We start from the raw sequence: 14,149 nt of genomic DNA, 5'->3' as shown, positions 1-14,149 counted from the left end.
AGCATGATCTTGATCAACTACACGAATGGGCAACTAAGTGGCAATTAAGATTCAATGTAACCAAATGTACTATTATGCGGTTTACCAGATCATTATCACCAATCATTTTCAACTACAAGCTAAACAATCACAACTTGGGTACATCAAACCAACACTCCTACCTTGGTGTTATATTGGATAACAAACTATCATGGTCTCCACATATTAGTAATATAGCTGCTAAGGCCAATAGAACATTAAACTTCTTGAAACGCAATCTGAGTTGCTGCTCGTCTAACATCAAAGCAACAGCCTACCTTACGATAGTACGACCGTCAATGGAATACGCTGCAGTCATCTGGGACCCATACCACCATAACAATATTCAACAGCTAGAGAAAGTACAGCGTAGGGCAGCTAGATGGGTCCTAAATGATTTCAATCGATTCAGCTCAGTCACAGCTATGTTACAGCATCTTTCTTGGCCAAACCTTCAGCTGAGACGTAAAATATCCAGATTACAAGCACTTTTTAAAATTATACATCAAGATTATTCACTGTCCATTCCTCCTCATTTTATTTCAATGACAAGATCCACCAGACTATATCACCCACATCGTTTTATTCTACCAAATTCATCTACCTATTCATACCAACAGAGCTTTTTCTCCAGATCAATTAAGGATTGGAACAACTTACCATCTTCCATCATTGAGAGCAACAATATTGACTCTTTTTCAGCGGAACTGCAAACATTGTATGGAACCCAATAACTGTAATCTTTGTAACTACGTAGCTAAATTCATTTTATGATAGCTTTTTTTTTTCCTGAGCATATCAGCTGTGCTGTCTGCTCAGTAACAATAATAATAATAATAATAATAATAAAATACCTCGTAGCGTTCCCTTCCAAATATCCTCCATTCAATTTGCCATAGAAAAAGTAATTGATTTTCAACCTTAGGCCAGGCCAAATTAATTTACAGTTTATCGTCACCGCCCGCATGGGTTTTTAGGAATAGAGCAATAATTTCATAATTCATTATTTCTCACGTGATAATCATTGCTTACGCTTCTGTACTCGTTTTGTATATAAAACATGGTGTGTGCAACAAACGTGACGATTATTCCCAGCCTGGACTTGTTAGTACCTTCAATAAATGGATTTCTAAAGGGAGATTGCATAAACGAATAGCTAAGTATTAACAGTGACGTAATCAAATAAGCTCTGCAATCATTGTTAAAGTAACTAGCAACTGTGTGAAGCTACTTTTTAAATGTTTTTCCATGTTAAAAAAGCTATGAAATATGAAAAATGACCTCCCGCCCGCATGACTTTTTCAAATATCCCGGACGATAAACTGTCAATCAATTTGGCCTGGCCTTAAAATGACGCGCTTAAATTTCCTCTGATTTCCTTCTGCTATAGTTCATCTTAATCGCTATTCACTGCTCTTTCTAAATCTGGTTCGGAATCCAAGGTATTCTATCACGTGTCGCGGGTTATTACGCCTTTTATTGCAACTCCCCGAAACGCTCAATACAAAATGTATGGGGAAATTTGCTACACCCGATCGGTTTAGGCCATTTTTACGCTCCTAAATTTCCGTGAATTGGACTTCTTTTGGTATCATTGTACTCGCAGAGAGTTTCTCTACATGTATCAAATTCGGAAAGTTGCCAAACAGACTCGAGGTAGGCGGTACACGATAATTAATTTAATTTTTATGGTTTTTCAACCAAAATGTATTGGACATGCCTGTTCCAGCTGGCATTTTTGCCATGGACAAAAGTATAGCAAATGTCCGCAAACTTCTTCATATGCGGACGATTTCCGTTTCGAAGGGAAGCCATCACGTGCTCGCGCCAAATCGACACCTTTCCCTGTCAGCAAAGATTATGATTATGATTATGATTATATACTGGGTCGACACAGCACAGCTGATAACTGACCCAGGCAATTACAAACAAAAGAAAACATTTAACACATACATGCATACATAAAAGCTAATAACACTTTAGCATTCTTACGAAGAAATCTGAAACACTGTCACCAAAGAGTTAAGCTAGATGCCTACAAGATATTTGTTCTACCAATTTTAAACTATGCTGCGACAGTTTGGTCCCCACACACGCAATACTACATCAATAAACTAGAAGCTGTTCAGAAGCGTGCTGCTCGTTTTATTGTGTCAGATTACCGAAGATTAAGTAGTATATCACATATCCTAAATTCACTAAAGTTAAAATCCATAGTGTACCACCATACAAGGCTTCGTCTCTTGATGTTATTATTATTATTATTATTAGCACTTTACAGTGACCAGCACTGAAGGTCTGACAGCAACATGTTCTACAAGATTGTCAATCACCTAGTAGAGCTTCCTATCCCCAGTTATATTGTACATTCTACAAGATGTTTACGACAAAACCAGGATAAATTCATCAAACCATCTGCTACTGTTGATGCATACAAATTTAGTTTTTACCCAAGATCAATTACCCTATGGAATCAACTACCAATCAATGATATTTTTTCCCTAAATGATTTTGATAGTATTCTTCAATCAACACTGTCACATTCAATGAAAAACAGTAATTAATAATCTAAAGACATTGTTTTTATACTCAAATTTGTGAGTTTTACAATCATAAATATATATATATATATATGTATATAATTATTTATTGTGTGATGACAAGGTGGTTGGTAAAAATTTCTGTGGATTGCTCTTCAAGATGAATGGGACACAAAGGAGGACACTGGTAAGTCCATGAAGAATGCATTGTACGTACTGTGGTATTCCAAAAGGCACCTGTCAGGCCAAAGTGACGTCGAACAGTGAAAAAAATCAAGCCCGTAGCCTTAGCCGTTATCGAGTTATGCTTGTCTGAAGGCATCAGTCAGTTACTTACTTACTCAGTCAGTAGAAAATTCTGTCGAATAAATTTTTTAAATTCCGTAGCAACTTGTTGAAAGCACTTCGGGTCGATTTGAAAACTTGTTTGGGCTTAGTTTTACCTCACCAATACTGCCTCATCGTCGTCAGGGAAAATTGAGGCTGGTTTTTGGGTGATTTTATTTCATGGGCCACGCCTACTGCTTTGTGGTCCCTACTATACAGTTACTATCGTACTGTATGTTACTTCTGGGGTTCCCCAGGGAACTGTGTTAGGCCCTCTCTTGTTCCTGTTGTATGTTAATGATCTAGACTTTGTCATAAAGAACTCTAAAATTAAACTTTTTGCTGATGATGTATTGCTTTATTCCCCAGCTAATACCCAACAGGAATGTTCTGCTCTTCAAGATGATTTGACTGCAATTTCCAACTGGACGAATTGTTGGCAGCTGAAATTAAATATTGTGAAATGTGAAGCACTGGCCATCACAAACAAATGGAAACCTGTTAATTTCACTTATTATATTAATGGTCAATTAATTTTGTGGAGCAATCCTGTCAAATACCTTGGTGTGCTAGTTGATGGTAAATTGAGTTGGTCCAAGCACTGCAGGTATGCGATTAATAAGGCCACCAAGTCCTTAAACTGTTTACGGCGCTCAATGTTTGGATGCAGCTGTATGGCCAAGTGTGCGGCGTACAAAGCAGTTGTATGCCCGACTCTGGAGTATGCTGCTGTTGTGTGGTCTCCACATACCAAGGGAGATATTAAATTGCTTGAATCTTTGCAAAATAGGGCAGCACGTTGGATTTGTGACAGTCGCTGGAGTCCACGGACCAATTCATGGACTGTATCTTCAAGTGATTGCTGCTCTCAGCTTAATCTCCCTACCCTTGAATCAAGACATCAGTACCTTTCTATTTCTTTCCTCCATAATATTTATCACCAACGTACATCCATCAAGTTTAATTGTCACTGTAAATTTAATTCAATTTCATCTACTAGAAGTCATCACTTGTCAATAAACCCACCACAGTCAACCATCAACTCTCGTCATTATTCGTTCTTTGTTAACACTGTCTTTCTGTGGAATTCTGTACCATTAACCATCCTCAATGATCCAAATCCAAAATCCTTCCGGCATTCAGTATACCATTATGTGTGTGTTAATTGATGTTTTTGTATTGTTGTGCAGTTTTGTAATTATTTGTTTGTTGTATATTTTTGTAGTTGTCGTGTTCTTTTTTGTGGCTGACACCTTGTACAGGCTTTGCCTTTTGTGTATGCCTTCCATTGTGGTAAATTTGATAATAATAATAATAGTATGATTAATGTACTTTTTTGCATAAAAAATAGCAAATTGCTGAGTTTTGATTCATTGAAATATTGAAAGTCTCTCAGAGGCTGGGGGCTGTGCCCCCAGACCCCTGCTTCTGGTAACTCTATACTCCTCTTGGAACCCCTCTTCAAAAAATCCTGGCTATGTCCCTGGCACCCCTTACCCAACCGTTGGTGTGTCTGCAAAAATTAAAATTAATGTTTAGAGCACATATTATTATTATTATTATTATTATTAGCACTTTACAGTGACCAGCACTGAAGGTCTGACAGCAACATGGGCTGCAGCCTTAGGATTACCTAACCTAATTTCAAGGACTTAGACCTAGTGACTTGACTTACTGACTGATAAGGTGTAACAGAAAAGGGGCCAAAGTAAGGAAAAAAATCCCTCCAACCCCAGGATTCGAACTGCAGGTCACCCAATGTCTAATTGGGGCCACACTCAGTCTTCCTCCAGGAGGGATGGATTTTCTTCCTTAAACCTAAAGTATTTATTATTAGCACTTTACAGTGACCAGCACCGAAGGTCTGACAGCAACATGTGCTGCAGCCCATATCTCCATTAGACATGCTTTATTATCTTAAGTAAATAATGGCTGAATCTGTTATCTGAACATCAAACTTTCTAAATTGGTTTGTGAAATTGCTATCTTGTTGTGTACAGGTATTGATAGTTGTTCTTTATCAATCCAAACTATTATGGGTTCTCTTCAACTTCTTATCTACTGTTGAAGGAGTTTGATTCAAATTGTGCAGATAATGAATGGAGTGTTATGTCTCTACTGGTGACTACACATTGATTCAATTCAATTTCAATGAGACTAACCCTGCTCTACATGTGATGGTAAGTTAGCAACATTTTACAAAGCAAGACTATCACTGTGTGTGATGATGGCTATACTTTGTACACTAAATTACATTATGGTCAGGGGGAAATCATAGGTGACATGAAAAGTACTTATTCCAATCGTTCCTCAGCAAGAAGATAATTTTTATTTGTACTGATGGTAGGTAAAAATGATTCCTGCGAGTAGCTGGTTGACCTTGCAGGATTTTGGTGACTGTACCAGAAAATACTTGCCACAAAACTACACTCCATCACATAACAAGGTGTATTACAGTAATGAAATAGATAATCTGCATTGTGTAATGTGTATTACAAAGCAATAAACAAGCTAATAATTTTAATGGCAATATTAGCATAATGATATAAAACGTTAAGCTGTGATAGTTGAAAAAGGGAGATAATTTACATGTATACACCTGACTTTATCACAGGCCATTGTCCCAAGTCATACAGACCATAATTTGCATTTTTTTTGCTGTAAAAACACAAAAACGTTTGCAAAAGATCAAGATTATTTTTTATAATAAATAGAGCAGTCATTCATGTAAATCATACAAAAATAATTTTACACAATTATAATGAACATAGAAATTAAGCAAATTCCATTAATATTTATATACAGTGCAGAGTACATGAACCAAAACATCATCTATTACAGTATATTGATGGTTTTAATGTTCATAGTTTAAGGTGATCACATTCATCATTTCTATATCTTTTTCACAGATCTTGTTTCTCATGATTATCTGTTATTTGTTCCTGGCTTTTGTTGCATGAAGATCAGACACAGCAATAAATGGTTTATTATTCGAAGACTTCATGGAGTGTTTTCCGGTAAAATTTAAAAAAGGATTTATTAATGGTAGTTCAATAATTGTGGTGGTACCATAGTGAAGTAAAAATACATACAAATTGTGTCAGATATAATTGTAATGTTGTTATTTGCTTTAGGGATAGAATTACAGATCTAGAAAAGTGGTCATTGTCACACAATAATAACATGCATCCAGTAAACGGTGACAAACAACATATAGAATTGAACTTGGACAGTTTTTTACCAACAATTCAGATGCTGGCGATGTTAAAGATGATGACAGACTGCATTTTGAGTTGGATAAGCCCCAGCTGGGTGTTACTAGTCCTTCAAAAAATGTACTTGCCAGCAGGAAAAACAGCAATGAAAGTCGCTACAGCATAGTCAGCAATGATGATCAGGAAGTTAGGGAATATGTTAAAATGGAGATGGAGGAGGATGAACATTCACCTCAGCATTGTACCACCATCGATGACGATGATTTAAATGACTCTCAAATACAGTTGGAAAAACTGTTGTTCCCACCAACCACATCAGACTCAGACAGTTCTGAATCTTCTGGAAAACACAAAGGCTTAAGCAATGTTCCAGCAGGCAATGCTGTTAAGATTAACCCATTTGTTAGAGTTCATTCCTCAGGTGAAGTGTTGGACTTCAGTAGATCAGTCGGATTCGGTCAACAAGAAGATAGCTGTGATCAAGAAAGTAACTTTAGGGCACCCACTGGTCAATCCAGAATGACATATGCTCAAAAACAGCAGTCGAATTTTCTTGATGAGAATGAGCACCATGAGATTTGGAAACCCAACAAAGCCAAAACAAGAAGACTCAGTTTCCCTGTACAACCAATTTAAAGTCTTTCACCATCACCACAGACATTGCTTCCACCATCTTATGACCTGCAAGATGAAACTACATCTCCTTCTGACAGCCGATCTCCATCACCGATAATGATGAGTAAGGATCTGCGCTTGAGAGAGCAGCAACTGTTTGAACGCATAGCATTAGCTCGTGAAGCATCCAAGATCAAAACAACAAATTATTATCCCATATAAATGACCATGATACTCCATACAGCAAGTTTCAGAATTTAGTAAATGTTGCATTAGCCCAAAAGCAGCCTCCCTTAACATGTCCAGAGAATGCAAAGCTAAAGTGGAAGGAGGCAGTTATCCTATCACGAGATACCTCAAATATAGTCAGACCATTAACTGCTGCTAAATTAGCAAGCAAACGGCAGTTAATCAAATGCGCTTCAAAAAACCAAGGAAGTACCGAGAAACCATTTTTAGGCACCACCTCTCAATCAAAATCAGAGTTTCAACTGCCATCCTCCTCACCTTCTAAAATACATACATTGCAAGGCCATGTCACCTATGTGTCAATAAACACCAGACCACCATTTGAGGATTTTAGTGAAGGAAAGACTAAGTTGATAAACCAGGTTTCCTTGCACAATACAGATATGACATCTATGAATAAAATAGCTGCACAATCTATTCAAGAGGAAGCAGGTATTTCAGTTGATATTATTAACAACAGTAGCAATGATGACTTAGGCAGTGATAGTGATACTGCAGATCTGGATGAGTGCAACAGCAGTACTGGGTGTAGTTGGTCTGGCTATGATACAACATCTACTACTGTCACTTGTACTCCAATATCAGATGATGTCAACAGAACTTCTCATGTTAAGTTTACCAGATCAACTTCACGTAATGCTGGCCAGTGTTCACCTGTTGCAAAACATTTTTCTGCATTTCATTCAAGGAAGTCTCAACTTTCTGATAACTTGTCACCACCCAGTATTGAAGTGGTTGACAAACTACCAACAAATTATCAGCCGTATTCCCATTCTGCCAATACAGGGATTAGTAGTTCCAGTGTGGCTAATAGAACAACCCGTCCTAGAAGTGCAGCATCCAAATTCTACAACCCGAAATCTAGCCAAATTATTGCTGACAGTAATAATACTGAGGTGAAAGTCACTGAAGATCATTTAAAATGGCCACTAACTCTCACAGAAATATCCACCATCTGATTGTAAGTGCCACTTCTGTATTACCTCAGGTGGACAACTCAACTCCACCATCACCTTCTGAAGACAAAACTCAAACTACCTACTTTCCTCACATGTCCAATGAGGTCACTTCTATGTATGCTGGTCAAAAAGAACACAGGCACAATGAAAAAGTCACCACTCCACAGTAATCATAAGTATTATTATAATAATTGTATATTATCAACTATTGTTTGTTATTTTAAGCAAATATATACATTGTATTGTATCCTTACTGTTGTGTTAAATAAAAGACCATTATATTTCTGGGTGTTGTTCTATGTATAAGGGGTTGTTGTTTGAAGACAATTCTAATGGCTTATATAGGAAATTAGCTCTGGTTACAGGTGAGCATGAAATGAGCATTGGACAATGTAATTCTAGTAGGTGTGATTGTTTACATGTACTGAGTGTCTATCATACGTGCAATTGCCACCTAAAAAGTGGTGATACAATTCACACATTAAAAACTGTGTGTCTATTGATATCTGCTGAGTGGAGTAGACAATATTATATTGTTTAGTTTGCAGGTTTATTTTGTTGTTAACTGAAGACCTTTACAGTGGATAAGACTGTTTCATTCAGAATTCAGGTAATAATAATATTATGAAACAAAGAGTGTAGCTATAGACTAAGTGATACACACAAATGGTACTGTAGATTGATAGACAGATGATATAGATACTGTAGATAGATGTATAGATATGTAGGTAGACAGATAGATAGATAGATAGATAGATAGATAGATAGATAGATAGATAGATAGATAGATAGGTAAGTCAGTAGATAGACAGATGATAGATCTACATATGTGACCGGGCCTGCGAAAACAGGACATGTGGGCACAAACTACACCCCATCACTCTACAGGTCATATCTCAGTACTGAAACAAAATATTTGTATTCTGTAACTTGCATCATAATTCTAATTAAGTATAATGGCCAAAACTTGCATCGCCATAGCATAATAATACAAAAAGTTATGAGCGATGAAAGTTTTTTAAAGTATATAGGAAAAAATCATGTGCCCACATGCCCTGTTTTTGCAAGCCCAGTCACATATAGGTGATAGTTATAGCTGCAGTTTCCAGAAAATCATTGCTTGCCATGTTTGCAAAATAAATAAGTAAACAGAATATGCATCAAGGATCCTGTATGCAGTACACTACACACACCTTAGGGGGGCTGTGTTGCATTGCTTATTGTTAACCAAAAGTATTGTTTATCTTGACTATAGTCTGATATCTACATGCTATGAGAAATCCAGTAAATAGCATTTTGTTTTTGGTGTTGTTCAATAAGATTTTATATGCTGAGTCACTGCTATGGAGGTTTGTGGATAATGAAGATGCTTTGTGCAATGATTTCACACAAGCTGGGTACTATCTTCATATCAACACGCTATCACAGAATTGGGTGGTGTTTCTTGAAGGAGGTGGAGCATGTTACTCACCTGAAACCTGCAACATGAGGTGCACCGATCATCTACAATATTTTGGTGGTGAAGACATCACACAAACATTTGATGTAACTAGGGCTTGGAATGAAAACATTGGAAACACACAAAATACTATTATATCACCTTTCATTACTTCCATTTTCAACTTGACTAATGGCCAGAACACTGAAATTGAGGGAAAAGATATTTTATCCACAGACTGTAACATTAATCCAGACTTCTGTGACTACAACCATGTCCTTATACCTTATTGTAGTAGTGACTTTTGGCTTGGAAATGATACAAGATATAAAGTATACAATACAAGATAGCATAGTTCAAAGTAGCTACTATTATGAAAAGTGTGTATGCATGATTATTAGTGTCATTATTATTGATCACACTGTATACATCAGTCTTCTATCTGATCCATCACCTCCAGGAAAGAATCCCGGTAGCAAGTAAAATCATCTCTTGTGTTTGAAGGACTGTTATAAACAACAACATAATACACACTGAAAACTGACTACTAATGTGTATAGTGCAATTGTAACATAGGTAAGCCATACAGTAGCATCATAAACAATAAAACATACTACATCATGTGTGATGTAGTTATATACAGTAGTTGATGAAATAATCAATTATAGTACATAACACAACATGATGTTTAACTACTGTTGATGTATCACTAGGAATGTCATAAATATTGAGAATTCAACACTAACTTGACATCTGCACAAATAGTCAACCAGAGAAAGACAGCAGTATCAGCGGCAACATTTATATTATGTAGATGATGTGATTGTATACATCATAAGTAGAGTTAAATTTGTGTGATCATGAATAATACAGGGAGGGGGGTTCCAAGGGGTTCAGGAACTGCCCCTATAAAATTTAGACTTCTGCAAGCAGGACCCTAACTCACCACTTAGTGTGGCAGGGAAAAATGAGTGAGTAATATGGTAATGGCACAGTACAAAGCTTGCATTTATCTCTCAAGGAAGGATTTACAGAGGTAACATGAGCCCTCTTCAAAAAGATTGATATACTCTAATAGAGCAGTCAGGTATATACTCTAATAGAACAGTTGGGTATACTCTAATAAAACATGCATATAAATATCCACATCCATATGTTAAGCAACTTCATTAGTGAAGTTTTTCAGACATTCTAACATTAAATGCAAAACTGAGCATACTGTAGCTTTGGTGTGCAGTGTTTAAAGATATAGAACCCCAGTAATTTATCACTTGTGTTATGCAAAATGAATTCATGCTATGCATATTTGTATAGTTATAATGTTTTGATTGTAAGTCATGACTTTTGTACCAGTGGATTCATGGTTCCTATACCATTGAGATAACTATCACTTACAGATTACTTTATGTGTCTGTGTTATGCTGTCTGTTTCCGCTAGGTAGCTTATCTAGTACTAGCTTCATCCCAGGGCGCTTATATGCACTATAATTAATGAACGTTTTGTACAAAACATAGCAATTGATGAGGTTTGATTCATTAAAGTCTCTCAGTGGCTGGAGGCTGCGCCACAATACCCCTGCTTCTGGTAACTCAATACTGCTGTTGGAACCCCCCTTCAAAAAATCCTGGCTATGCCCCTGATAATAGCTGACATTGACAACTAGCTATAGTGTATACTAACATTTCACAGATAGTAGCATTCTTCCTCATATTATCATCAATGATTATTCCAATATCACCCATCGGTACCTCATTATTATCATTTGTGGTAGAAACTGGCTCAGTCGTAAAATGTGCAGTTATCTTTGTAGTAATAGTCTTAATGGCCTCTTTGTGTACTATTAGTTCCAGAACAATGAAGAAGATCAATGGTAGAATCATTACAATGATAACAGTAGCTGTTGATAACTGTTGACTAACAAGTGGTATCAGTGTAGGCAGGACCACTAATAGTAAAATCAACCCATCAAAGATGTTCAGGATCTTGTGTTGATAAGGTTTTAATACGTTTATCAATATAAAAGCCAATATCGCACTTGAAAAGATCAATAAATGTAGGAAGATGATATCGTTAGATGGAATTACAATGATTATTATCATAATAACAAGTCGACAAATCATATAAAAAGCTGCAAAGCCACGATACTTGTCTTTGTAGCATCCTTGAAACTGATCTAGTAATGGCTTTATCCTTATGAAGTTGATCTTGTGGTTAAGGAATGGTTCTAGTAGCAGTAGAAGTGGTAGACCAAACACAATAACTAGTGTACATAACACTGCTACAATAAAATATGGTAGATGACGACCATGACAGTACTCTATGTCAGGTGATAGGTAAGTGTAAACCTTATCCACATTATCAAATGTCAGTGAGCTCAACAATAGTAATGAAGTTGTGGTCACAGAAGTATAAGACATGAGCACAAGGAAACAAATAGTGCGGATAATACCTCTACCAATAAATGATGCAAATTTATGAGATATTCTTGCTGATTGACAGATTATTACTATTATAACTGAGACAGTTAGTAGATGTGTATAATGAATGAATTGTTGTTCAATTCCACTCATATTCTTTACTAAGCAAAGCTGACCTAGAAATCGTGGAGTAATTTTCACAAGACTGCATGGACAAAGTGGTAACAATTGTAAACAATCCTTTTGATTGGTACAAATTTTGGCTCAGTAAAATATCCAGCACACTGTAATAGTATGTAATAGCATACAAATAACCAATCCCAACATGATAGTATGTCATAATAAACACTAGTATAACTATGACTATCCAGTATATCATTGAAAATGTGACTACCATTACTGTCTGTCCAGTTGTACATTTGTCAACACTTACACATTCTACAGAATCAAATGAGAGAGTATAGCTTTCTTCACAACTACCACAAGCAGTACCAGATCTGTGTGAACTACACTGATTCATTCTCACTGGTGAGAGTTCATAAAATCCATTAGTGGCTTCACAACAAGTAAAGTTGCAGTAATTGTTGGGACAAACTGTCACTGTTGATTTATCACTGACTTCTCCAAACCAATAACCTCTCTTGATAAGTGATGTACTACCAGAACAAGTTATGATATCATCATCATAGCATATACACCTTTGTGTTGTGTCATCATAATAGAAACCAGGGTGACATGGTGATAGTTCAGTTATTAATCCTATTGAAATTGTTTTCAAGTTAGACCAACTGCCATCATGGAAAGTAAGATTCATTGTTAAGTTTTTTATATCAGAAATTTTAAATCCTGTTACATTGATTCCTTGTAACCCATTAGTACATGATATTATCACACTATTTGTTCCATTAATGTTGTGATCTTCATCATTACTATCCACCATAAATTGTGTTTCAACAGTGCGCTGATCATAATAGTCCCGTACACAGGCATCAATGATAATTTCTTGACCAAGCATTATGTTGTTTATATAATATGTCCCACAATTAGTGACATTGTCATCATCAATACACACAGCCGGGTCACCTAATACTAGTTTACTATAGTATGTTCACGTTGAGCTGAATCCTCAAAAACATTTAATAACTCATGGATGCAATTACACACGATTTTGAAATTTGGCTCATTTGTAGTACTGTTTGACCCGCTAAAAATATTTCAAAATTTTTTGGTTCAAATGTTTGACATAATATTTACGGCCAATCAAAATTTTCACAATACATTTCCTATGAGGAAGCCATATAAGTACAGTGTTCATTACAGCCCTTTCCCGAATTTGTAATGGAGCCAAACCGTACGTGTCTGTTGTTGACACCTTTGCTGTTACCAATAATCATCTGGTTGGCTGAAATGTTAACTCTGTTCAGAAAAAAATCCACTTTTAATTTTTAACTGTTTTTCAGGATTCAGCTCAACGTGAACATACTATAGGAGGAGTGTAAATGTTACCAGCAAAAGAACCATTTTCTAAAGTTTCTTTGTTAACACCAACAATGGTCCTGTTCAAGCAAGCCTCATCACAAGATGTTGGTATATCTAGGTAAACAGAGTCTCCAATTAGTGCTCTATTGTTGGTAAAGGTAATTCCTGTAGTGTTCAGTCTTAGTTTACTGAGCCCTTCATGATTTACTTCACTGTATAATGCTCCACCATATCGATTAGCCATATTGTGATCAAATTTAATAGAAGAACCCTGATTGAATATTGCTTTGAAGTCATCACTAATATGCATAGCTCCTCCATTCCCTATAGCTCTGTTATCATTCAACATCACCAAAGAATTATTTGCAAATTTTATGACAGACTGTGAAACACAAACAGCTCCACCATTTTCTGCAGTATTATTTGTAAATGTCACTGGAATGTTTCCTTCTAGTGTAACATCAGAGTGCATGACGATCACAATACATTGCTCCACCATACTGCATAGCACTATTTGTATCAAACATCACTTCAGAGTATTGTCTTATTGTAATGTTACAATGGTCATAAGAATATACTGCTCCACCATCACTTTCTGCCATATTGTGATAAAACACAACTCTAGTGGATCCTTCAAAGCTGACACTGATATTATCATGTACATGTACTGCTCCACCATGTTGCAAGGCTGTATTGTGAGTGAAAGTTACATTAGAATCATCTTGAAATATTACAACTGATTTGTAAAGTAAATTTAAAGCACCACCTTGTTGCATGGCTGTATTGTTTGTGAACATTACAGAACAAGTTTCATTAAATGTTATTCTAGTATTGATAACAGAAGATATAGCTCCACCATGTTGCCTGGCTAGGTTGGTGTTAAAATATAAT

The 14,149-nt window shown here is 36.3% G+C and overlaps 1 protein-coding gene and 1 long non-coding RNA gene across 3 annotated transcripts in view; both read right to left on the bottom strand.

The window, feature by feature from the left end:
* The window catches only part of LOC136247607 (uncharacterized), a 130,213-nt gene that overhangs the window by 83,592 nt on the left and 32,472 nt on the right, over positions 1 to 14,149 (bottom strand). The gene's annotated exons all lie outside the window — the stretch shown is intronic.
* LOC136246264 (uncharacterized) lies at positions 9,676 to 13,054 on the bottom strand. Its single transcript, XM_066037678.1, has 2 exons — positions 11,043 to 13,054; positions 9,676 to 9,867 (listed from the first exon to the last, which is right to left on the bottom strand). The coding sequence occupies exons 1-2, from the start codon at positions 11,930 to 11,932 to the stop codon at positions 9,792 to 9,794; spliced, it is 966 nt and encodes a 321-aa protein (XP_065893750.1). The 5' UTR covers positions 11,933 to 13,054; the 3' UTR covers positions 9,676 to 9,791.

The sequence above is a fragment of the Dysidea avara genome, chromosome 2, assembly GCF_963678975.1.
Source record: "Dysidea avara chromosome 2, odDysAvar1.4, whole genome shotgun sequence".
Classification (NCBI taxonomy): Eukaryota; Metazoa; Porifera; class Demospongiae; order Dictyoceratida; family Dysideidae; genus Dysidea; species Dysidea avara.
This window is presented reverse-complemented; position numbering and strand designations above follow the sequence as displayed.